The sequence below is a fragment of the Nematostella vectensis genome, chromosome 3, assembly GCF_932526225.1.
Source record: "Nematostella vectensis chromosome 3, jaNemVect1.1, whole genome shotgun sequence".
Classification (NCBI taxonomy): domain Eukaryota; kingdom Metazoa; phylum Cnidaria; class Anthozoa; order Actiniaria; family Edwardsiidae; genus Nematostella; species Nematostella vectensis.
Genome location: NC_064036.1, coordinates 13,543,587 through 13,567,824, shown reverse-complemented (window position 1 = coordinate 13,567,824; position 24,238 = coordinate 13,543,587). Strand labels below are relative to the sequence as shown.

The 24,238-nt window shown below is 37.9% G+C and overlaps 1 protein-coding gene across 17 annotated transcripts in view; it reads left to right on the top strand.

Annotated features, from left to right (window-relative positions):
* The first annotated feature begins 7,170 nt into the window (after positions 1–7,170).
* Positions 7,171–24,238, top strand: part of LOC5518727 (gamma-aminobutyric acid type B receptor subunit 2) — a 27,679-nt gene continuing 10,611 nt past the window's right edge. For 4 of the 17 annotated variants that reach the window (XR_007307307.1, XM_048725254.1, XM_048725253.1 and 1 more), the window contains exons 1-3: positions 16,266–17,095; positions 23,131–23,507; positions 24,058–24,195. Coding sequence is in view for 16 of the 17 variants with exons in the window: in XM_048725254.1 (XP_048581211.1) it covers positions 23,142–23,507; positions 24,058–24,195 (504 nt within the window). In the remaining variant the exon portion in view is untranslated. Of the gene's footprint in view, positions 7,460–8,547; positions 8,706–9,311; positions 9,469–10,539; positions 11,264–12,181; positions 13,001–13,072; positions 13,684–16,265; positions 17,096–19,424; positions 19,496–19,841; positions 20,374–23,130; positions 23,508–24,057; positions 24,196–24,238 lie in introns of those variants that run through there. The other 13 variants (XM_032363397.2, XM_032363402.2, XM_032363406.2 and 10 more) reach the window with 13 other exon arrangements.

Sequence of the window (24,238 nt, the reverse complement as noted above, 5' to 3'; positions counted from 1 at the left end):
AATAATGATGATGATGATGACGAAATTAATCATGGATGCTTATCGCGATAATCCTAATGATATGCATGTTGTTGTTCATGGTACTGTGATGATGATGATGATGATGATTATGATGACGAAAAAGCACGACTAGGTATAAGATATGCGAATTAAGCATAAGTCATTTGCTGCATACAAGCGTCACATGATAAGCGACAGTTGACGGCGTCACAGTTGTGTGGGTCGCTGAGTGCTTGGAACATGCAAGTGTACGGGTTCGCGTCGGCGCAGTCGTCCTCCCGTTTGCGCATGTCTACAAGCAAGAAGAAAACATACTGTCAACGGGGTAATTAATTCGCGCAAATTTCCAGTGCGAAAATTCGATTGTCTGCTTAAAATCCGGCTTAACTGGTTGTGAGGAATGCAGGACACCACCCCATGAAAATTCTTTATTAGATGGTTGTTTTCTGCAGACTGGTGACTTCGAGAATAAGAAGAGAACATACTGTCAACGTGGTAATTAATTCGCGCAAATTCCCAGTGCGTAAATTCGACTGTCTGCTAAAAGTTCAGCCCTGATGTTAGCCAGTTTTGCTGGTGCCTGCTGATCAAGGGACAAAAGGAGATGTCTGGGAATTACTTAAAATAGCCCCATCATGCTTTGCAAACAGCGCAAACAATGCTGGGCCAATGAGGCTGGTCTAGAGCATGCCGGGAATTACCGTTGTATTTGTCCGCCATCGTGCGCAGGTGATCGCTGTGGTGTCTGTGACGCGCGTGAATCATCAACGCATCACGCTGTTTCTCATAGATGGCGGAAGGTTTGGCTTGGCTGACTACAAGAGTAGCCATCAGGAAAACCATCAAACTTGTTCGAGACATTGTCACTTGTCTGGAAGAAAATAAAGTGATATCATCAATATCTTTTGCTTGGTTTGCCCTGCTTGTTGTATAGTATATAGTTTATGGAATAATCTCTTATCAGCTTATGGTACTTTTAGCTGATTGACATATACTGTTGTGTTGTGCGATACTCTATGTTGCATTAACTCCATTAAATATTAGATATGGATGCGAAACGGAACATCCCCGGCACGGATTGAGAATAAAATATAAAATCGAAGAGATTAATCCGGCGTAACTGGTTGTGAGGATTGCAGGACACCCATGGAAACTCTTTATTCGATGGTTATTTTCTGCAGACTGATGGGGCTTCGAGAGCCCCTGTCAGCCTCATTTTTGTTATTGCTTTTATTTAAAATTAGATGACACGAATTATTTGAAGAAATTTAGAGGGAAAAACATCTAAAAACGTTTCATGTTTTTTTTTTACCTATTTCGATCGAAATTCGAACGAGATCCCAATAGCTTTCCAAATCAGCATATGGAAATGATAGCCAAATGGCGGCTTAAAGCGACCCAGTATAAACCTGCGCTATGCCTGTACATGACAAAACTTCTGAGGCGAAATAAAATAATTGCTTCTATCCTTACAAAAAGCTTTAATAACTCGAGGCGCGTAGCCAGGATTTACTGAATGGATATGCGCAGGTGAACATATTGTCATGATAAAGATCGTTTTTGGCGATCGAGAGGGGGAGCGCGCGCAAATGGAGAATGGCCAATGGAGAATGGTCAATTTTATAGCGTTCGAATTGTTAAGTGAAACCACTTTAAAGTTTATCTTTTGGTGGTTTAGTGGTTTTAGTACCTTCAAAGAGGCGGCCAATTAGAGTACTACTTTTACAGACTACTTTTACATTACAAAATCAATATACTACATATATAGTTAAAAGGCAAGACAACCAACGCTATAGCGATATATAAAAGCAAAAACATTGAACGGTACTTCGCGCTTCATTTTATTTGAAAATTCATCCATTTGTTTCTTTGCTTAAAATTCATTGCTTAGAATTATTTGAAAATATTTGAATATTCCAATTCTTAAAATTGTTTTTCCAAAAACTATTTTACCTTGTTCGACCTAAATTATTAAATAAGATAAGAGAGATGACTCAGCTTTTGGGAGCTGATGTGATTATCTCACTTCTCTCTATTTTAATATAAACTTAGTTATTAGAGTTTTAGTCTTAAATAAGAACTACCGTGAACACAAGTGAGAATCGGTCAAACACAAGCGGAACCGTAAGGAAATCAGCATCGCTTCTTATTAGCTCTTTGGTTTGGCGCTTTTGAGAATAAGCTTTTAAACTGAAAGATAACCACTTTACTATAGCCTACCTGTAGGCTTTGATAGTTTTTCCGGCACGAAAACACGAAGATCGCCCAAGATGGCGGCCGTGGTATGCGAACTTCGTGTTTTCGGGGTTTTCGTGCCGGAAAAACTATCAAAGCCTACAGGTAGGCTACTTTACTATCAAGGATGAAACTAATAAATAAAAGCTGTTGTGGCCGTAAAATAGAGGAGTGAGTAAAAGAAGAAGGTTCTAGGAAGGTTCTAGGTCTAGCTGATGTTTCACTTAGACGTGCCACAACTGGTTGTTTATAGTGGGGGCGTAAGGGTTTGCGGTGATGCGGTTTTGCCTTAACTCTGGCGCGGTTTTTCGTATTTTTTTCCCCGCTGTTTTGCGATTTCTCTAAACTGCGCGGTTTACGGTTATTGACTTATTTTGACGGTTTTTGCGGGTTTTGGCTTTTTTGTGCGGTTTTGCGGTTTTCGCACCCCCCATACGTCCCCCTCTTTATATAAACCCGAACCGACATGACGGAGGAAAATACGCAATTCTAGATTGAAAAAGAAGACACAATTTCTTACAATGGCCATCGGGACAGTGCTGAATAACGTATGCGCATGCGCGTGTTCTGGCGAAAACAAACAAATTTTAAGAGTTGAATCGTTCGAGTAAATGTACATAAGGCTGACTTCAGTCGCTGTTTTGACTTACTGTGCAGCATTTATACCATACTGTACAAAAGATGACAGATTTGTTTGATAATGAGGGAGTCATAAAGAAAATTATAGCCTTATGTTTGATCTAGTTTTCTTAGCTTTCGCCAAAATGTGACAGTTCGCCGGTAAAACGCCGCCATTTCAAAACAAAAAGGCTGGTTTAACCACGCGGTACTGGAACTAGTCTTGCGTTTTTCAGCACTGGCGGCCATAGGTTACTTGTATTACGGACTGATTTTCAAAACACAAATAATGTGACACCAAAATGCACATTCTAATATTTTTTACTTGATCATCCTTGCGCTATGTGTTTGCTCAGGGACGAAAAGCTCAAATTTCAATGACACTTTACAAAAAGTCGCATCAATTAAAAAACGTCGCATTTAATAGTTTGTTTGCTATTTCCCCCAAAATTTTTAGAGAAATTTTCCGCCTTATTAGATGTGAAATGGTCCCATTTAAAGCGTCAAGTCATGTCCCCCGAACCCTATAACCTAGATTTGATATTCTCCAAGTTTAAAGCGTAGTCTACAAAAGCACAATCTTTCTACTCACCACTGCCTTTTGTAGAATAACTCACAAAGGACTTACCCTTCTGCTTCGAACTCAGGTACTGTTAGAAGAACCGCGGAGGCTGGCAATTATATACACAGTGTATTTAACAGTATATGACGGTTTGGACCAATCACGATTAGGCTTGTAACTGAAATATTCATTACATTTAATGATATTAGGTGGTTTTGAGCATTGGCCAAAAGTCATACTGAGAGCGGTAGCTCTTCTTACATCAATCGTTTTCAGCAAATGATTGTGCAGTTATTGTTTGTAATGATATAGGGAAATATATTTTAGTACGGGTCTTTAATTTCGTTTGCTTAATTTGTCATATTCCATGATTTGCAGAGAGATTTTCGGAGACAAAATCTAAAGCGTTTTTACACTCTCTACTGTTAAAAATAATGCGGCAAATTTTCAACAATATATCTTAATTCTTGGTTAAAAGCATACTTTTATTTAGCTATGTCAAGCAGATATGATTACGTAGATTTAGAAAAAAAAAGATAACCGGCACGGATACAGAAAAATGGCTAAAACAACATATAATTGATTCATTTAAACCTACTGGACCCACTCTGAGCCTATGATGATGGGTAATTCCTTAACGAATTTGCAAAAATAAAAAAAATGCACCTCTGAAATGACAACATCAAAGCAATTCGTTTCTATCATATTAACACCAAATCAGCTGTGGTTGTTGTTGTTGTTGTTTTACTAACGTGTTTTTACTTTTTACTGGTTTCACTTTCTTGCTGGTTTAGTAATAAAGAAACCTTGACAACAAGCCTTGTTAAAAGGGCATGAATTACGGTAAATTGGTCAACTAAAGACGAGATTAAACCAGCGTGATAGACGAATTCCAACCTCCACGATTCCAATCATATTAACTTTTTCGCGCTTACATGGCTAATTACATTGCAAGCGCGCGAAATCAGGCTTGGGGTTTGTCAAAGATGAAGATATGAAAAAAACTTTTGAAAGGAAAGGACAAGCCGTTTAGAACGAATAAATCACTGCATTGTGGCCGATGCTATGATTTCACGGACAACCTTTTAATTGATGCAACAGAACAAATACCCCCACCCCTTTCGAGTGGATCATTTTTATTTTTTATGCTCTCCTCCACCATGGGCAACTCTTATAGCCTCTAATTGACTACCTCCACGATTCCAATAATAGCCACATTTTCGCGCTTAAATGCGCTTATATGGCTAATTACACCGCTAGCGCGGGCAGCGAGGCGTGGGGTGTGTCAAAGATGAAGACAAAAAAAGTATAGGAAAAGCAGTCAAATCCACAAGACGACGAAATCCTTTCCAAGTGTCTTGATAGAATAGTTTAAGGGAACATTTTTAACAATATTCACGTTTAATCTTTTGAATTTGATTAGGCGTTGTCTTGATAAGTAAGCGAGTCTTAAATGCATCCAAGATTGAATGATCTAGTGAAAGCCATGATCTTTGGCATTATCTTACCTTATCTTATCTTATCTATATAACCTCGGCAAAGAAGCGCGCACAAGAGAAAAATTGACATTTTGGCAACGATAAACAAAGAAAAGTCTAACTGAGTCATCGGGTGTTCGAGCTCTAAATTATTTTAATTTATCGAGTGTTCGTGTTCTGAATGTCTCGAGTTCAAAATGCTTTAAATTATATAGTGTTCAAGTTCTAACTGATTTTAATTTATCGAGTGTTCTTGTTCCGAATGGTTCTTTTTTCAAGTAGCAAGGAAACAGATGAAGAAGCAACAAGGCAGCATTTTCACTCACTTTTCATTCAATCTGATTAAAGTGACAATTCTGTGCGAGCAAGCACCATGGCGTGGTTAGAGGGCGGTTGCAAGATCAATGGACAAGTTAAAGATTCCGCTTGCTTAGGCTTGGAATGCAGGCCGTCCACAGCACAGCACCGTCATAGCGAAATATTTTTAATGCGACCTGGCCTGCTAGCCGGCTCTCATTCTGGGTTATACGGAAATGTTTTATTTTCGAATATTGGGAACCCTGTGCGCGCGCGAAGGCCGAAGTGCCCTCGGCCCAGCACACCTCGGCCTTCGAGGGCGCACCATCACCACCCGACCACCACCCACACACCGACTCGGATATTGGTATTTTTTATAAGAACGTTAAGCGATTTCACCAAATTTTTTAAAATTTGTTCTTAAAAGAACATGCTAAGAACATGCCGAGGCTCATATAGAATATTTTTTTTCTTTTTAGTCCTGATGCGTTTTAAAATGTAGAATCAAATTGTGCTCATAGTAATTGTAACAACCTTGTTATTGCTATTGATCATTAGTGTAATTCTCTTCCAAATAATTAATTGGGGGTATTATATTTTTAAATACACTAAAATTTAAGAACATATTCAGCCTTAAAATGTCCCAAAAATAAAAACAGCCCAGCCTCAACTGAAAATTAGACGTTCTTATATATATATCTAAACGCATGCGCACGCTAAACCCACATGAAACCAAACATATATATTTTTTTACGACTTTACAACGGTTATACTGTTTATATGTATATATATATACCGACTAGGAATCTTATACGGTTCACAATTCAAGCTGTTAGAAAAAAAAAAAACACCAAATGTAAGTGCAAAGTTCTAGAGGTCAAGCTTATAATTTTAGAAATCCCCTATTTCGCAGATTATTCTTTTTGTAGCAGACTTATTAGAGGAGATTATAACATAAGGATCTAGAAAGCGAATATCTAGAAAACTACTGAACTACATAAACAACGTTTATTGTTTTCCAAATAATGTAGAAATATATTTATTTCTTATCATCTAGTAGTATAGATTATGGTTTTTCAATGTTTTTTTCGTGTGGTTTCAATGATTTGGGATCCCTGTGTTTTTCCTTTACGAGGCTTGTATGGGGAAATTTGATCCGGTTTTTCGTGGTCTTTGCGCAGTGTTCCATTTTATTTTAGTATGTCACACCGTGGATGGATGGGACTATCACCGTGCACCGCGCTATAGATACCGTGCTAGCAGAGGGTTTTCTCACGTGTTTCTAGATTTTGTAGTTGTGTTCGCGTTGTTATGGCTCTTTGTTTCAAACAAACAACTCGGAAACCCGGAGACGCGAATCTGGAAGTGCTAAGAAATAAGAAAAAAATAATCTACCACTAATAGAGTGGGTACGCCTTAGGCAAGTCCCTTATACAGCGCGCGTTCGTGATTAATGTTCTTTGTCTTTGTGGTTTTGCGGGCTAAGCTTCGCAAGGACTGTGTTACCGTTGGTGCTGACTGTACAACCGTAATCTTTCGTTTTGTGCGGCAAAACAAAAACCTAACGTATTTTTAATCTGTAATTTTTATCTCTTTATTTCACTTTATACTATAAACCTGTAATTGAGTGGGAGAGCATGTTCATTTAAGTTTTAGTTTTCGAGAACTTTCCCCCTATAAACGTTTTGCTAATTCTATTGTTGCTAACAGCTTTCGAACAGAACACAGGAATGTAAATCGGTCACTTTTCCGTCGAGTACTCCCCGAGTCCACCTATCTTATTGTTATTTTTTACTGTTCCTACGAACGAATGAAATAAGGACAAGGTTTCCCTGTATACAAGCCCGCACAAGCTAAAAAAGGAAGGATACAACTCTTTTGCCCCAGTTTCCCTCCGGGAGACTAATTTTGCATTGTAATCTGCAGATGGTTCATGTAAGGAAGATAACTAGCTCGTTACTCTGGCTGGCGGAAGTGCATAGCTGGCGGAAGTGCATGGCTGGCGGAAGTTCATGGCTGGCGGAAGTGCACGTGGAAGTGGAATATTCATCGAATGATTGACAAGGCGTCACAACGGCCTGGGACTCGGAAGTCAGCGGTCGAAACAACTACGCCCTGGGTACTATCTGCCCAATAAACACAAACAGTCTCGCGGGGCTTCAAGTGGTGCAGTTTCGCTTGTTAAAATTAGCTGATATTGGAAAACGCGTTCATCTCGGTGGAAGCAAATCAACTCGTGCATCATATCACGTATGATAATTTGACAAAGGTACGCTTCACTTTTTGCAAAAAACATTTTATGGGTGTTAAATTGATTTTGTTGTAATTTTGTCATGCTTTTAAAATTGATTTTATTCTCTATTCTAAATCATTTCATGCTTTTTAAACCGCTAAACTATAAGATATTACCCTTCGCGCTTTTAAAAACAATTCCTGTACGATTGGCATAAATACTCTCGTGTCAATTATAGAGATAATAAAGTTGCAGAATGCATATTTTGCACAGTTTATGGATTGAATATAAGCAATGTGTAATATATGACACCTTTCAACAATACCCAGAATACACCGCGGGATATATTCTACGAATAACGCTTGTTGAAACGGTTATAAATCGTCAAGAAAAAAATACAAGGGAATCGCACAATAGATGCTTCCTTATTCTAGTGCTTATTCACTGTAAGGTCAATGAATTAGTTATATCGAAACAATTTTTGTAAAATATCGTAAGGCAAATTTGTAAAAACAATTCCAGTACTTTTTCAGACGCACTGTTTGTAACCAACATAAAAAAAAAACAATAACTGGGATCTGATGTTTGTGTGTGACCCGGCTATATAACCGCAAGGAAGCAATGTGTGAGGCGTGGGAATGAGAATCAATCAGTACTTGGTCACAACCTATTAGTACCGTGTAGTATGAATTTTATGATACCTCCGGCAATCAAATACATCGTTCACTTTATTAGCATCATACCATCCCTTGGAGTGCACCCTAAACCTCATTTATCACAACGAATACAAAACAGATCTATAAATAACACAAATATACAGCACAAGCCACTTGTATTGTTATAACGTTATACGCAATTTATACAATCGCCATTTTGTCATATATACAATATGTTATGTATATATTTATCATTAAGGGGTATCTCGTGAGAAAGTAAATTGTTGGTTCTTCAGGGAAATGAACTTGTTAGTCCTTGTTAGTTATTTTCGCATTTTATTGGGTATAGATAATTCTTTCAAAAAAGCAATCAAATATAAAATAAAGGACGCATTCGGAGACAGATAACCTTTATTATAAAATGTGGTTTTAAATGCAGAAACACATTTTTTTCTACCTACGCACCATATCACCCAGCTTATCGAGCAAAATCAACTATCAAGCTAGAGGTCTATAACTAAACCGCCTACAGAGATGCTCTCTGATTCATGCTCTTTTGATTGCTATTTGGCTTGAAGACATGTACAAGCTAATAGTGCTTCCATTCGATTAAGTACATTCACAAGGTAGGTCTTCGATCGGTTGCAAAACAACTATTGATAGTCACCAAATCATAATATGAAGACAAATTGTTGATGATTTGTTCATGTTTTTTTCAAAACCACGTCACAATGGTGGTTTTGAAGAAAGAAAACACGAACGAATCATAAGACGGTAATTAGATGTACAAGAAAATCTTGAACTTTAGTCTTTATAGAATTATACACTTTTTTGAAATAAACATATACTGCAATGTTTTTGAGTGGGAAAGCTAGGTTAACGTTGAAAATTGAGTTTCCCTAATTTCATAAGTTTGCCTTATAGAACATTTTTCACACAAAAAAACTTGACTATATATTTCAATTTTTATTACGGATTGTTGTTTGCTCACGGGCACATTATTCTGGCCGATTTACACCAGATATTGCTGATTCACATCGTACTTTGATTGGCTAATGTCAGCCCCGCCCTCGTTGTTGGCTCGAGTAATTCTTCAGGCGCTATCCATTTTCCGGCCATTGTCGATAACGCCTCTTTAAAGCGTTTTCTAATCAGGTAACTAAAAGGGACCATTTATTTGGTTCCGGTGATATGAGCTTCGTCATTTCCTCTTTAACTTTCTATCTCTGTAGTTAAACCGTTGTGTGGCAATGGAAAACGATAGTGCTACTGGCAGATGCCTGTTTGACACTATAACACGGATACAAATCAGGAACTCGGAGATTTTACCGCACCCACAGACCGCATACGGGAGCATGGGAGTGTTCGTTAAACAATTGGCGCATGCAGGTAAAGACCGAAGACAAACACATTTGAAAAGGTCAAGAATGTTCCCATTTCTGAATCTATAACGAGAAGCGTTTCACGTGTCATTGTCACATTCGTTTCTGTGTTTACCGTGTAGTGATCGTGCCGTGATTGTGGCAGTGCCGTGATTGTAAAAGTGCCTTGACCGTGCCGTGATCGTGCTGTGATCGTGACCGTGCTGTGACTGTGCCGTGATCGTAACAGTGCTGTGACGTGATTGTGACAGTGCCGTGGTTGTGACAGTGCCTTGACCGTGCCGTGATCGTACCGTGATCGTGCCGTGACCGTACCGTGATCGTGCTTTGATTGTGCCGTGAACGTGACTGTACCGTGATTGTGACAGTACTGTGACCGTGCCGTGATTGCGGATGTGCCGTGACCGTGCTGTGAATGTGACAGTGTCGTTATTATAACACACCGTGACCGGACCGTGATTGTGGCCATGTTGTGATATTGAGTAGTGATTGTGTTTTCGCAACTTCGCCGTTACTATGCCCTGATTGTGACATTGTTGTGACCGTGTCATGATCGTGACGATACCGTGACATAAATCTTGTCTTTTGTTTGGCGTTGAAACTTTGACATTTTCCACAGCAACGAAAACAAGAAATACATGTCAATTGGGTGAAATGCATTTGGCTTGGGTCTATGCGAATTTTAGTGCGCATGCTTGAAGCATTATTCGTCATACACTTATCGTATGATTGAGCGAATGGTCAAATATTTAAGACTGTAGACGGGGTTGAAGTAATGGCTGCGAAAAGGCTCAGTTTATTTATAGACCTAAATCAGTGGCAGCAAGGGCTTTCGTCCTTGCAGAAAAAAATGACAGCCAATGAGAATCATGTGTGAGGTCGACAGAAAGGATAACATTGCACAAAGCAGACGTCTGTTTCCATTTATCATTGCTGTGAAATTATTAAAAGGAGTCATTATTCTAATACTTAGCAAGAGAGTCTTTGATCCCGACGCTAGGTCGCTTATTTTACACGTGCTTTCAAAAGAAAAGCCCTTTATCAACCCAATCATAGTATGCTCATATATGCCCACTCTTTCTTGAACACGCCAAAGGAAACCCGAAATCGAAAAAAGCCTTTTTCCACTCGAGAAGCCTGCGGAGAAGGCTACTCCGCGTGCAAGGCGCTAATCATTATTGCAACAGACTAGATCACAAATACGTGTAATTATCACATGGGGTGTCCTCTATTTACAACCAAACATTGAATATAAAATCACAAAAAGATTGGATAAGAACATGACACTATCGAAAACCATGCCACACAAAAAATGAATAATAAGAAAAACTGTGGTAACGTACGTGATTTGATTAGGAAGTATGAAAGAGAAAATGATGAAGGAATATATGTATTTTGAACTCTTTCGGGAATTATTTATGACATGAATAGCCGAAATGTTTCTCTGGTAGCAGAAACCTTTAAAAGTACAGCAAGTTTGCTGTATACTCACGTCACAAATACGACACCGTAATACATTTGATGAATGACCCCATCACTAGACGTAATTGCAGTGGCGTCTTGTTTGAAAATTTCATTAAGTCAGGGCTTTTATCTACTGTAAATATTGGATTCTGAGTCCTATCCGAGTCATTGGCAAAGGGAAAACATAAAGGGAGAGTCTAGATTTGGGCGATGTTGTTACAGATAGTGGCGTTGGTCGCAGCTGCGCGAATAACGGGGACAAGATTTAGAAATAGCGAGAACCTAGCGGCAACAGCGGCAACGCCGTTGGTATCAAAGCCATTCAACGGAAATTAACGGTAAGAAAATATAACGTTTTTACCATGCTCACAACGATCGAACCTATTTTTTCCCTACTGTTCGAAACGCTAATCGACGAATTTTGAACTAATAAAGGGTTGGGTTATAGAAGTAGAGAAACAACTTGATAACTTCGAATGCGAGTGAGGAGTAAAAAAAAAAGCGCTTTGGCTCGAAACCTACAAGCGTTTTAATCTAATGGATGTAGCACTTCGCGAGCATATAGTGGTCGCTGACGTTTGGAGATCATTTGTTAACTCCTACGATATTGTTAATTTAAGTCACTCTGAATCTCGGTTCTTCAGTCAACGAAGTAATAAAGGGTTAATAATTTGCTGCTCATGGGGTCATTGTAGGTTTTACCCTGCTACATTTCGCTCAAGGGCAAAGGATTTCCACTTGCTTTAATAAGATTGTGTTATCGAATTTTCACTGTTGAACCGCTAAAGGCTATATGGAGAACATAGCGCAGAACCGCAACCCTATGAATTATACAATAGCCGGGAAGATTGATTTCCGTCAGCCAAAGGTTTTTCTTTGACTTCATATCCTTTCGTTTATCCTACACCTCCGCTGAAAAATGCTTTTCTCGATGTCTTTCAATATGACAGCAAACATGACCGCACTATCCTATGCTATGTACTATTTGATCGTGCGCTTTGCGTTAGAGATAAAATTAAGGCGATTATTTGTCTTATTTGGACTATCAGTTGAGCCTCGTGCATGGAAGATGTAAGTTTTGACTAGCGGTTTTTAAAGATAACGAATAATTGAATGTCAAGATATCTTTTCAAGCCTGTAAAATAAAGCTCCGCATTGTCATTAAGCAAATGTTTGTTAAAGGAGCTTAATATGAGTTGGTATAATATTTTCAAGAATATAAATCTATAAATTAATTGAAACAATTTCACTAATAACATATTCAATGTTTGAATATACTGATTTTGATTCGACATTTGGCAAACGCTATTTCTATTTGTCAGAAGAACGTTTTTACTGATTCCACTATCACGCACAGTACAAGTGACGACCCAGTCACGTGATTCGTAAGAAAACGGAAAATACAAATTAAGCTGTTTTCATCATTTTATCGTTTCCTTATTCAAATCACGATGCCTATTACAATCAAGCAAAAAGTCTAGCATACGAGATAAGGCAAATGTAATTCTTACACGTCTGATGATAAAGTGAATCAACGATTTATTGCTATTCCCAGGTATGATTTTGCACCAGATCATTTTGCAGTTTAAATGTTTTTATTGAGGCATTGCATTCTTCCCGCATATTTATTTATAGATTTATCGCTGGTATGTGCACAATGATCATTTTATTAAGTTTTGATGAAATGCATCAATTATCTCTCATTTCAGTTCTATGCTTCAAACTAACGAAAAGTTAGTTTGAGGCATAGAGTCCTTGTTAGAACTAACTAGAATGAAAATACCATATGAACCATATTTAGCAGCTCTCAATAAAATAAATGTAATCCTAACTAGCTGGGACTACCGACTTCGAGGACTTCCACACACAGAAAAGAAAAGAAACAGTCGGTCTTATTTTAGACCCCCTCCAGTATCTGCACGGCAGGACGTTAAAGATCATTGTATCGTTTGAAGTTAAACGGATAGCAATTTACCGCGCCTAACACAGTAATTCGGAAATCTTCTTCCTGTGCTTACAAGCCAACCTTTAGAGCAAGACCAAGGTAGACAGAAGAAGAGGGATCTTCAGAATGTGTAAGTGCCCGCTGCCTTCTGGAACTTCTAAAATAGCTGAACTCAATCATAGAGAATCATGAGATTGTGAGATGGAATTCTAAAATTTTCTCAACCAGTCTTGATGGGTTTGTTTTCGTGAGCTATTGTTTTTTTCTCATAAAACGTTTGTATCACAATATCATAAATTGAAGACCAAAGAACGGCAAGCTCGTCGCTAAAGTAAATGGGCCGAGAAAGCCTCAAGTGTAAGATCTTCCCTTACTAAATTGCCGCAATTGCTCTCATTTCATAGACGGTTTAGAGTTTATAGAATGCTATTGAACGATACATTACATTTATTCTTTACTACCAGTCAGTGGTTTAGAGTGGATGCCCTTAGGTCAATAGGAGAGCGTGACAAACACGTGGATAATATTAGGGCGTGAAAAACACGTGCTTTCTGGAGACCGCAGGGACTGAGGGCTGATGAGAGCGGTAACTGGTGTGTTGTTATCGCAAGGAAAGAAACCAAGTTTGAATTTGATTTTCTATGGTTTTGTTTAGTAAGTGATGCTCGCTTCCTGATAGATTTCCTGGCGCCGCTGTTCGGATATCCACTCATTGTTTTCACGAATAAGTTGAACAGCACGAAATCATGAGAAAAACAAGGGTCTGTTTCGGGATAGCCTAGTCTATCTTCTATCGCTGTTAAAAAATATAAGGTAACCTGTGTTCTTAAGGTTCCCAAGAAGTCATTGTGTAATGTTATGTGTATTGCTCTAGTAGTTTGACTAGTACATTGATTCGTAACAGGGTATGAAGGCCAATTCTGCGTTTTATCAAAATATAACTCTAGCTTGCTAAATTCCACTTTGAAATAAAATCCGAATGTTAATTATCTGATGCAAGTACTCGCAACACATACCTTATTAAAATGCTATTTTTATTTTTCGTGAGTAGTCGGAACTTCAAAAGGAAAAACGGCTGGTTGAGTAGCGTTATGAAATATAGGCAACTGGAAATGATTCGCACGGTAATTCACTTTCGAGCGGAAGCGGACAGAGATCACGATAGGTACAATATATATCCTGTGAACAAATGCATGAGGCCCAAATCCAACACATGTACCAAACATCAAATCTGTACGAGGTGATTCAATGCGCCAATTCCTGTAAACTATCCATTTTTCATACAAACTATCGTGTAGAGCTAATTTTGTTGTCAGTTATCATCTTGGCGACACTTGAGGTTAATTACAAGCCACTTTAAGCCACAATATAGATTACTTTCGCTTGATATTTGATCAAACTTGGCCTAAGGGCTAGTGCAGTGCTCGTTATGACGCTGTTATCGGAAATGGGGTAGCTCGATTTGCTCTTCGCCCTAGCTGGGAAGTTTTCCAGAAAACCATTATCCGCTAAATGAAATCTAACCCTTTAAAATGCCAACAATTGGCTTCGAAAATGGAAAAAGTACAACACCCGGAGACCCTTTTATTATAAGGCTTCTGTGTGCTTGTCCCAGGCAATTTTTTTTTATAAGGAAGGAGGTAATGTTCGATAGACGTCTTAACAGACCAACACTCAGCGCAATACTAAAATGAATCAATATGATCAAAACTTGATCGTGTTGACTTTTTGGAACCGAGTCGTCAGAAAAGGAATAACAACATACACTGAGAGAAAAAGGCAAAATATCAAGACGTTAGATGTGAAAACAAGAAATCGTCGTTTAATTTAAAACGCTTTTTCGCGGTTAAAGACGGACTGGTTTTCTGTCTAGATCACGAGTAGTGAGTAAAAACTTGCTATTTGCAACATTTGGACAAATTTTCTATCTATTTGTTATACACTATAAGCACACAAACTGGCAGTGGGAAGTGGGACCGGTAAAACCACCAAATATACTTCCTTACAAATCGGCCTCTTTTGACTGAATCTTGTTACATTTGTGTTGCAACAATCACCTCGCTCTGTTATTGGAGAACCATAGGATTTGTTTGGGTTTCTGTTCTTCCTAAATTTATAATAATGATAAATCTAAGTGTGCCTGATTGCTTTTTCTAGATTATAAACATAGGGTAATATTCGGCCATACCTAGCGGTTACAACATTCTACTTAACGCGCTCAACACTTTGCGTCAAATGTATCCCGTTCGCCTGGTATATAATGCTTTAAAGACCGCCCCGTTCCATGTATACAAAAAATATGACCGAAATAATATTATGTTTTTGCAAGAAATTATCTTACATTCATGATATTCGGGTAAAATGGAAGTGGAAAAAATATCGGTATGTGTACGAATGTTTGTTCTTATGAAGATAAATTAACTTATACACTTTGATCAATTTTTGTGGTAATTAATGAGATCCTGAAATCTAAAAAGCTGCTCTATTCTAAATGCACTTTTCGCTTTCATGTACCGACTATAGCAAAACGTATGGTCGTTTCATATTTTAACAAGCTAGGGATAAATAAACTTTAATGAACTTTCCTTCAGTTTTCTTTTTTATCATGCGTTACACTGGTGAAAGGGCCGTATAAGGCATGAAAAATAAAAGTGCCGCAATAAATTCTAAGCGTACCAAGCTTCATGTTTTTATGCTTCATTCCCGCCAATTTTACTGATTTGCGCTTCGCATTTATTTCAAGTTTGAAAAGAAAATAGTTGATAACTATATAAAATATTGGGATGACCAGGCTACTTTCAAAGGGGATTCCTTTTGATTTAAAATGAATAGTGTTCGAGTGGTGAGTTTTAAACCGTAACATTGTAAAGTGTTCGTTCTTTTAAGGGTGTCGGCCTTATAGAAATGTTCATATGGAATGGATTGCATGGAAAACACGTCCGTTCTACTTGTTATTAGACCTGTTACCGTGGCAATTAACAGAACCCTTCGGGCGAGGAAAAACAAAGAGAAACATCACTTTTTCAGAAATAATCCGTAAATGCCTTAATTGAGTCCCACGGCTATTCGTACTGTGAAAATTAACTAGAAAACACATGGTTCAAGATAAGAAACGATAACATTATTTTTTTCAAAAGAGGAAGACGCGCTTCAGTAAAAGTTGGTAAATTAATTACATTTATCAGAGGCCTTGAAATTACTTGAAGATTTATTCATCATTTTTTCGAGCTGCTATACGTTTCTCCTCACTGTTTCAAATCCTTTAAGTGTCTTTAGACCATTTTTTAAAGACATTTTTTCCAATAAAAGCTTCATCTATTTTCTTCATCTATTTTTAAAAAAATAAGTTTGAAAACAGGGTGCCTTAATGATTGTGAAACAATCTGCTATAAAACACATTAAACATTCTTTTTCAAATCAGTGCAATTTTTCCTCGTGCACAACTTTCCCAAAGAATACGATGCATTAATCAAATCACATGGAAACGTGAATACTCCATGCCCATTACGCTCAAGATAAACCGCAAATATTATTTGTCAAAAAACCTAAGAGATTTTTTCAATAATTGATCATTTTCCCGACATTCTGTCTAAAATAGGACCGGCACAATATTATCGTAAGCATCTTCAAAAACTCCAAAACATCAATTTGCGCTGAGAGAGACGCTTAGTTTTTTGATTGCTATCTATAATTGGCTCACATGGAGTGAGGATCAAAGGGACATTAGTGTATGTGCGCATCAATTCCATGAGGGAACCTTCAATTGCGTGACTGTAACGGTCGCCCTGCTTTACTATTGGCTGAAATCACAACCTGATCATGATTCCAGCCAATCGGAGATAACGGCGAAGTCACGACAAGGAACGTTCTAAAGCTTGCCTTTGCAGCCTTAGCCATGTGGTGCATTTTAGGGTATTGTGGCGACTTTAGGTAAGGGAATATTTAAAACACCAAGAAAACTAAGCTAGAGAAGGGAGTAGACAAATTATGTCATGCGTGTAATTCTTAAATTAGACGGTTTTCACTTGATGTTTATTGTTATTTCTGAGGGATAGGCCTTGTGGTATTGATGTAATAGAAGAACATACGTTTTTATATTCTTCATAAAGTCACTAAGAGCCTTACCAGCCATTGAAACAATTTTTGCGTTTCAGAAACTAGACAAAGTGCTTAAAGAGGACACAAGACTCTAGGGTACAAAGACTATAAGAATCTTCAAGGAAAGGTGAGCTCTTTATGCTTTTTGTTAATAATTAATGCTAGCTAACCAATGCGTCATTGAACCTATTGAGCAAGACGAGCTGAAAAAAGACGGCCCTAGGCTTATAGTATGTATTTCACAAATGGATAAAGCTAGAAATTTTTACATTTGAGATTTTAGCAATAATATAGAGGCAACTATGAGAGTAAACATGACATTATAGTATTGGTAAAGGAAATTGGGAAAAATAACTTATATTTCGTATTTTGATGGCCCCTCTGTCAAGTTATTGTACGAGGAAAAATGAAAAGCCATACATTATGTTACATTTTAATATCTTTTTATTCATATTGCCAAAAAAAGTAAGAAGGACAACTTGCTCCTGATCAAAATTGTGGAAAATATAATGGACACCAGCAGAGATGGTAAATTCTTGAATATAAGAAAGGCAAAATCACCCAGACAAGCTTGCCGGCGTTCTCTGAAAATCAAGAAAATAGAACTATTCGAAATCGTTGCAGTAAAAATACAAAATGCTAATGGCAGCGCTTATTTGCTTTACTGAGTGCCCGATCTTGAGGCATTTAAAAACTTACCACATACATAATAGATAACCAGCGGCAGCCCCTTAGAAAGCTCCTAATAGCGTCAATAAATCATTAAATGCATTTCCAATCTAGGGTTAATTAGGGTGAATGGACGAGAGACGAGTCGATTGTGTGCGCATTTCTGGTGTGTTACTTCATATCACACGCAGGTGACGTCATCACTGGTTCCCGGGTAAATGGAAATACGAAAAAACGTTTGTTAAATAGATTCAAAACAGACAGAGTTCGGTCAACTCTTTTGCCGGGGACAACGAGGACGCGCATTTTCGCGTTTTCAAAACACGATTTGTTTTGGTTTTCTGTTCCGTCAGTAAAACCATTCTGAACCAATCGGAGTCTCGCTTTGTGCACTTCCCTGGCTATCCTCAGACAAAAACCAGACAGCGTCGCGACAGAAAGCCAGGCAACTGCACTAGGCGAGAGATAGCAAGAATCTAATTGGCTTAGAATAGTTTGACTGGCGGAACAGAAAATACCAAAAGACAAAAACAAATCGATTTTTTGAAAATGCGGCGTCGCGATACAATGGATTCAACAGTAAGGGCGTGGCCCTACAATCGTTTCGGTGTTGGCACTCAACACCAAAATTCCATTTTTCTATATAATAGTAACTATGCAGTCCTTGTATTTCTAATCAATTTAACATAAATTAATAACTATAATTATTTCGCGAAACATTGGTACCAAGGCTTGAAGCAGCTTGCCAGTCTCTTTTATACGTATTTTAAAATAAAAAGTAAGAAAGATTGTCTAATACTTTGTAAGGAGGGTAAAGTGGAGAAGTAAGGGTGCATTCTAAAGATGTGGATAGTTGCATGACTTTATATTAAAATTCAAATCGTCTAGACGTTACTATGCGTTACATTCTAGAATGTTACCTTCACGCAAATCGAAACAAAACACGCTTACTGTAACCTGGTTACCTTAAAATATTTAATCCCCCACTAAGTAAAAGTGATGATCCGTAGTCATCTATGATTAACGGAACAACGTCGGTAGGTGCTAGGTTATTTGCGCACAGGGACTCGAACCTGAGCGCAAATCACGGAAAAGCCAAACTAAGAGTTAGAGTAGCTGTGTTTGACCAAAAAGCTGCGGTTATCGCATATATCACACCTTTTCCGTCAGACCTAAGGAGCGCAAGGCTAATCAGATGGTTGAAATACTTCTTTAGGTTGCGTCTTATAGCCATTCATCACCCTGTCAACGGAAAATTCAAACCCTAATGTAATTTGTATAATAACAGCTGCAGAAATGTCATTTTGGCCAAGATAATGTTTACCCCTAGATAACAAGCCTCTGGACACTATATATACTATATTGTACAGATTATACAGATTATACAAACAACAAGCCCATCAGTCACCTACGCCAAAGGGAATAAGGAAAATAAATAAAAGCAATCAGCTTTAGAATTATTTTTTGTGCTGCAAGATAACTGCTTTTATCGCAAACATTCAAAAAAGATGTTGCTTATGAATTGAGGTGTATATGATTGCTGCTTTTCAATAAACCATTACCAGATGTGGATGTAGCGTTAAAGCGTACGAAATCAATCTCATATTGCAATTTGAAATTTCCCCTAAACACTCCCTGCGGGAAAAAGCAACCACACAAAGATAAGCGAGGATAGAATGTATATCAGGCTTTTAGCTTTGATATAGCGAGCCCTTCTAAGTTTGATATAGAACTCTGTCAAAAATCATCACAGTTGAAGTTCTGTAAATCTCATATCGGTGCTATAAGTGATTTTCCAACTTCATTTGTCCAATAACGGTGTCACCATGAACTTTGTCTAACAGACGGCGCTAGTTTTGTAAGTAACCTTCAATGGTATCTGTTCCAGTGGGTAGATAACGATTATGATGAAAGTGACGAACTAGAGGGTGTTGGCTATAACTGTTGGGACTTTAGCAAGTGAAACACAGTGTTTAAGCCTTTTGTTTTGAAAGCTTTGAGACCCACATTTGTAATTATGTTGTTTGATGAGAGACGTTGCTTCTCAGCTAGACTGCTTCTAGAGTGAAGCATTTATCTTATAAACTATCAGATGCAAGACTGACAAACAGTAGATGAAATCCTGGTTAATCTGGCAAAGTACTTTCGCTAGTATTATAGTTTATCGCTATTGTCCTTTCAAATAGAAAATATGTAAGTTGCCTATAACTTAAGTCATGTTGCGTAATTAACTGCAATACTGTGAGTAAGAACTAAGACATGCATCATCATGAACAGGGCTATATGAACAGCTGTTCAAAAGAACTTGAAAGAGTATTGTTGCCTTGGTATTATCGAAGTGAGAAGAGTTTAAATAGAGCGTTCTAAGCTACTTATTTGTCTAACGCCTTAAAGCTTTTTTTTTGCATGCATTGTTTACTACTATTATATAGCGTGAAACATCTATGGAAGTAAAGTGGAAAGCCTAAAAGCACTTAATATCTACGGAAAGCATGATTCCAATACCGACTCTATGTCTGAGTAAGTAGCGCATTAGATATTTATTTATTCTGCATCACTTGTACAGAGGCAAAACAGACGAAACGTATATCCGTAGAGAAGTGCAGATCGTGCGATACGCAAAACACGGCTAAAGCACCGTTAGAATTTGGTGTGAAATTCTAATTGCGAAGATACAATAAAGAATCGTGGATCTCTTATCCTCGTTGTGGTAAAGTGGAAGTTTCAGCATATGCGGTAAGCAATGTTTATCAGGAATACATGTATACAGTGCATCAAATCAAAACAAATCACTAGAATGATCACACCGAGATCGGGGGGCGATTTGTTACGCATACGCAGGCGGGAATGGCAAAACAAATATTGCGTTTGTTAGAGTAAAATATCGTTATTGGAAGAATAAAAGCATTGTGTTTCTAACGTGAAAGCAGCAATATATAGTTATTGAGCAAATGAACAGTCAAATTGAGTTGTTTCTATCTGTTCCTATATCATGAAAAAGCGAAACATAAGTGCGCCAATATCTTTAATGCTAAGAACACTAAGGCACATTAGGGTTTGTTTGGGTTTATGCAACTATTCGACAACGTTTACCTGCGGGGAAAAATGGGAATCAACCCCAAATACTGCTATGTTCTAGTGTACAAACTCCCAAAACAACAAACAACTTGGGGTTTTCTTTTTCGGAAGTTATTCGCATTTCGATTGGTTTAGGTTTGTTAGCAAACACAAGTGATGTGTCCATGATGTTGAGAGCGCGCATAGCCTGTGAATCATTAGGCCACTTACTTAACTCTGCTTAACTCTGTTATTCAAAAATATAGACGTCACATAGATGACGAATATCAACATTTAAAGAAAAAAACGATAATCTCATTTACGAAACAAAGAAACAGTGTCCATAAGTAAATGTATAAATCAAACAGAGACCAGTTTTCTACGATGTTCCTAGCCAAAATCTGGTGTATTAAAGGAGATTTTAGATTCACCTAATCGCTGTAAAAAGATTATCCATTTGCAATGCCATTACGGTCGCTAGCAATACTATTCTGTGTCACAGTGTTTAGTGTTTAATATGCTGCATTAGTGCAGATTTTGTCAATAATAAAACAAAATTAACCCCTGTGAAATCTAGATTAGGTGGAAAAAAATCCAGAATGATTGTGTTCGCGGGCGTTGGTGTTTCTACTTTGCTTATTTTTGGTTACCTGATGCTACCAGTCTCTTTGCATTTATTTGCTTGAGAACTTAAGAGCTGGGAGTGTTTACCACCGCGGGGAAACATTCAAATTGCACAATGGACGTCACTGGACTCTGTTACATGCCAATTACAATGCCGACAAAAGCGCTTTTAATTCATTTCTTTTTCCATTGCTCAGTTGTATTCTCTATTTCCTCGTATTTGAATGTTGTTATCGTTTTTCTTGAGCCTACATTTCCTTGATTTGTCACTTAACGTAAATATCTATTCTATGTTTATTCTATGTTTTAGATAATTTTTAAACAATAGGTACTTGGAAATTTTTTAGCCCTGAAACAGAAAGTAGATCTTCCTTTATATTATTTAACTTTCTGTTAATAATTTATTTTCGTTTTTTTTAGTACCAAACAGGTCACGAATAAAATAATATCCCTTTTATTATGTTTTATGATTACCATTTGGAAAAAAAGTTTAAAAATCTCCACTAAACAGCATCTTGATTGACAAAGGAATGGAGACCCGTGTGAAGAATAATTATGTCAAGTGACTTAAATTGCCCACGGTATCTCTAAACTCCACTCAAAACTAGAACACGTTCGAGTCTAAGTCACAGAAAATCCCTATTCATAACAACAACCACTTCAATAAGCTTTATTCTTGGAGCAATCCAAAGTTATGGAAATTAAAGTCTGCGAGAAATTTGTAACTTATTTTTATTATTGGTTTTATTAATTTTATTTTTCCTTTGCGCTTTTTTGTTGTGGTTGCCTGCAGTCGAATGCCTATATATAAATGAAACAGATGTGTTATGGTCGCCAGATCGACGAGAAATAAAAGCTACATCCGCTTTTAACCAACCTGAAAAAAAAAAAAAAACTTAATGGATACGTCAAACGATACACGGCAAATGGAATAGTTATCTCATACTTATCGATGCCTATTGGCAAATGCAGCAATTTGTCGTAAGGCATCTGTTGAAAATGTATGCAATACCTAAAATAATCAATAAAACTTTTGCCAATATGATTTCAATGATTATTTTTGGTATTTGCTTTTGGTCACTTTAGATTTTCTTTTACCGTTTTTAACCAAGCCGACGTTTCACGCTCTAGCGAGGACAGAGACAATCACTGATTCCGATTTGGAAGATACTCGGTTTCTATTTTCTTACTTATCGGGACTATTAAAAAAACGAGTTTATTTAACTCAGTGTTTGGTCACGTTTTCCTTGCCTTCGCCTTATAAGTGTTCTTAGTATTGATAGTTAATAAGTTATGTAGTTGGTTCATGCAGCTTATCATGAAAAAGCTCATCCACCCTAAAAGACATTTCCGAATGTTATAATATAACTGTCACGCGACTTGTTATAAATCCACTTTTCGTCGCGTTTAGAATGTCAGGTGTGAGTTACAACGGACTTATCGCGAAGCGCAGTATATTAAAAAATGAGGCTACTGGATGCAGCGATTGGAATAACATTTAGTCCGTGGGCCAGAAAGTGATTTTGTTCTAGATTTTAATTCAGTTATTATCGAAAAAATCAACATGGGTATCCTGTGATTTTTACTCGGAATATACAACCGCGCCGTACGGCCACACCCAGAACCGTTTAAAGCGTAAACATCTCGTAAAGATCAAATCTTTTTAGAATCCCAATGGAGAGGCCGTTTACAGTATTATATGTCCGAGTGGACATTGCTACGTTTCCGAACCCGTTCTCCAATTATGTTTACTGGGATATTTTCTTTCTGCGAACCCTAGAACACAAAACAAAGAAATGTCTTTAATTTCAGATTCCTGAAAAATGGCCATCGTCTTCTCCATTGTATTCACTCTTCTCTCAGTCTTTACATTATGCGTGTCAGCTTCTTACTGCTGCTACAACGAAACTATTTTCCACGAGATATGCTGCCAGCAAAATGCCTTGCTCATCGACAACTGCTGCGACAACTCTACCAACAGCGCATGCTTGAACAAAACAACAGCTGACCTCTGTAAGACAATGAAACGTCCGCTAAAGGAACTTCACCTTGGCGCGTTTGTTCCATACTCGGAAATAGACCGATTTGGGTTTCGCGCAGCAATGGAGTTGGCAGTGGAGATGATCAACAACAGGAGCGACATCCTCGGTGGACACAAGATGGTCCTTCATTATGCTGACACATTTTATGTAAGCAAAATTACTCCCTCTTGACCTCCTGGTCCCTGGATTTGTTTGAAGACGATAAGTCATGTCACATCTCTAGCTGGTTGGAGAATTGACAAGAATTTTCTAACCCCTTTGGGCGAGATCCCCTTTCTTCATCGTTAATCTGATGAGCGGACGCACCAGGCGCCAACAATACCTTAGGGTTAACCTCAGGGTTTCATACCTTTTTGTTCGAGCTTTGTGCGAATAGTGAATAGCCTCAGTGGCATCATTTCGGCCAGTAAATGTTCATTCCTTCCATGAATTTTCATAAAGTGACGAAGGAGGACCAAGAGCTACAAAGACGTCGTTGTCCATCTAAAGTTTGCTACTATGAGTTTTTGAGGTCATTAGAACGTGCAACTAGAGTAAAAAATACTCTGATGTAGAATTCTAATCATGGTCAACCCGCGGTTAAACTTAAGATACGGCCTGCAATATCTTACTTAGGTAAACAGAAAAGCGTGAATGATCGTTCCGAAGCTAAAAACTTTAATAGTCTTGTCAGAAGTCTTGTCTGATTGTATTTCAGGGCGATGGGGGAAGAGCCGTGAAAGCTCTCTTCAACTTCATTATGCAGCCCCCTAATAAAGTGATGCTGATCGGCCCGGCCAGAACAGACGCTCTAATGCCTGTGGCAGAAGCAGCGGTAAACTGGAACTTATTGCAGGTTCGAACATCGATTATTGAGAGTCCTTCTCTCGAATGAGGAA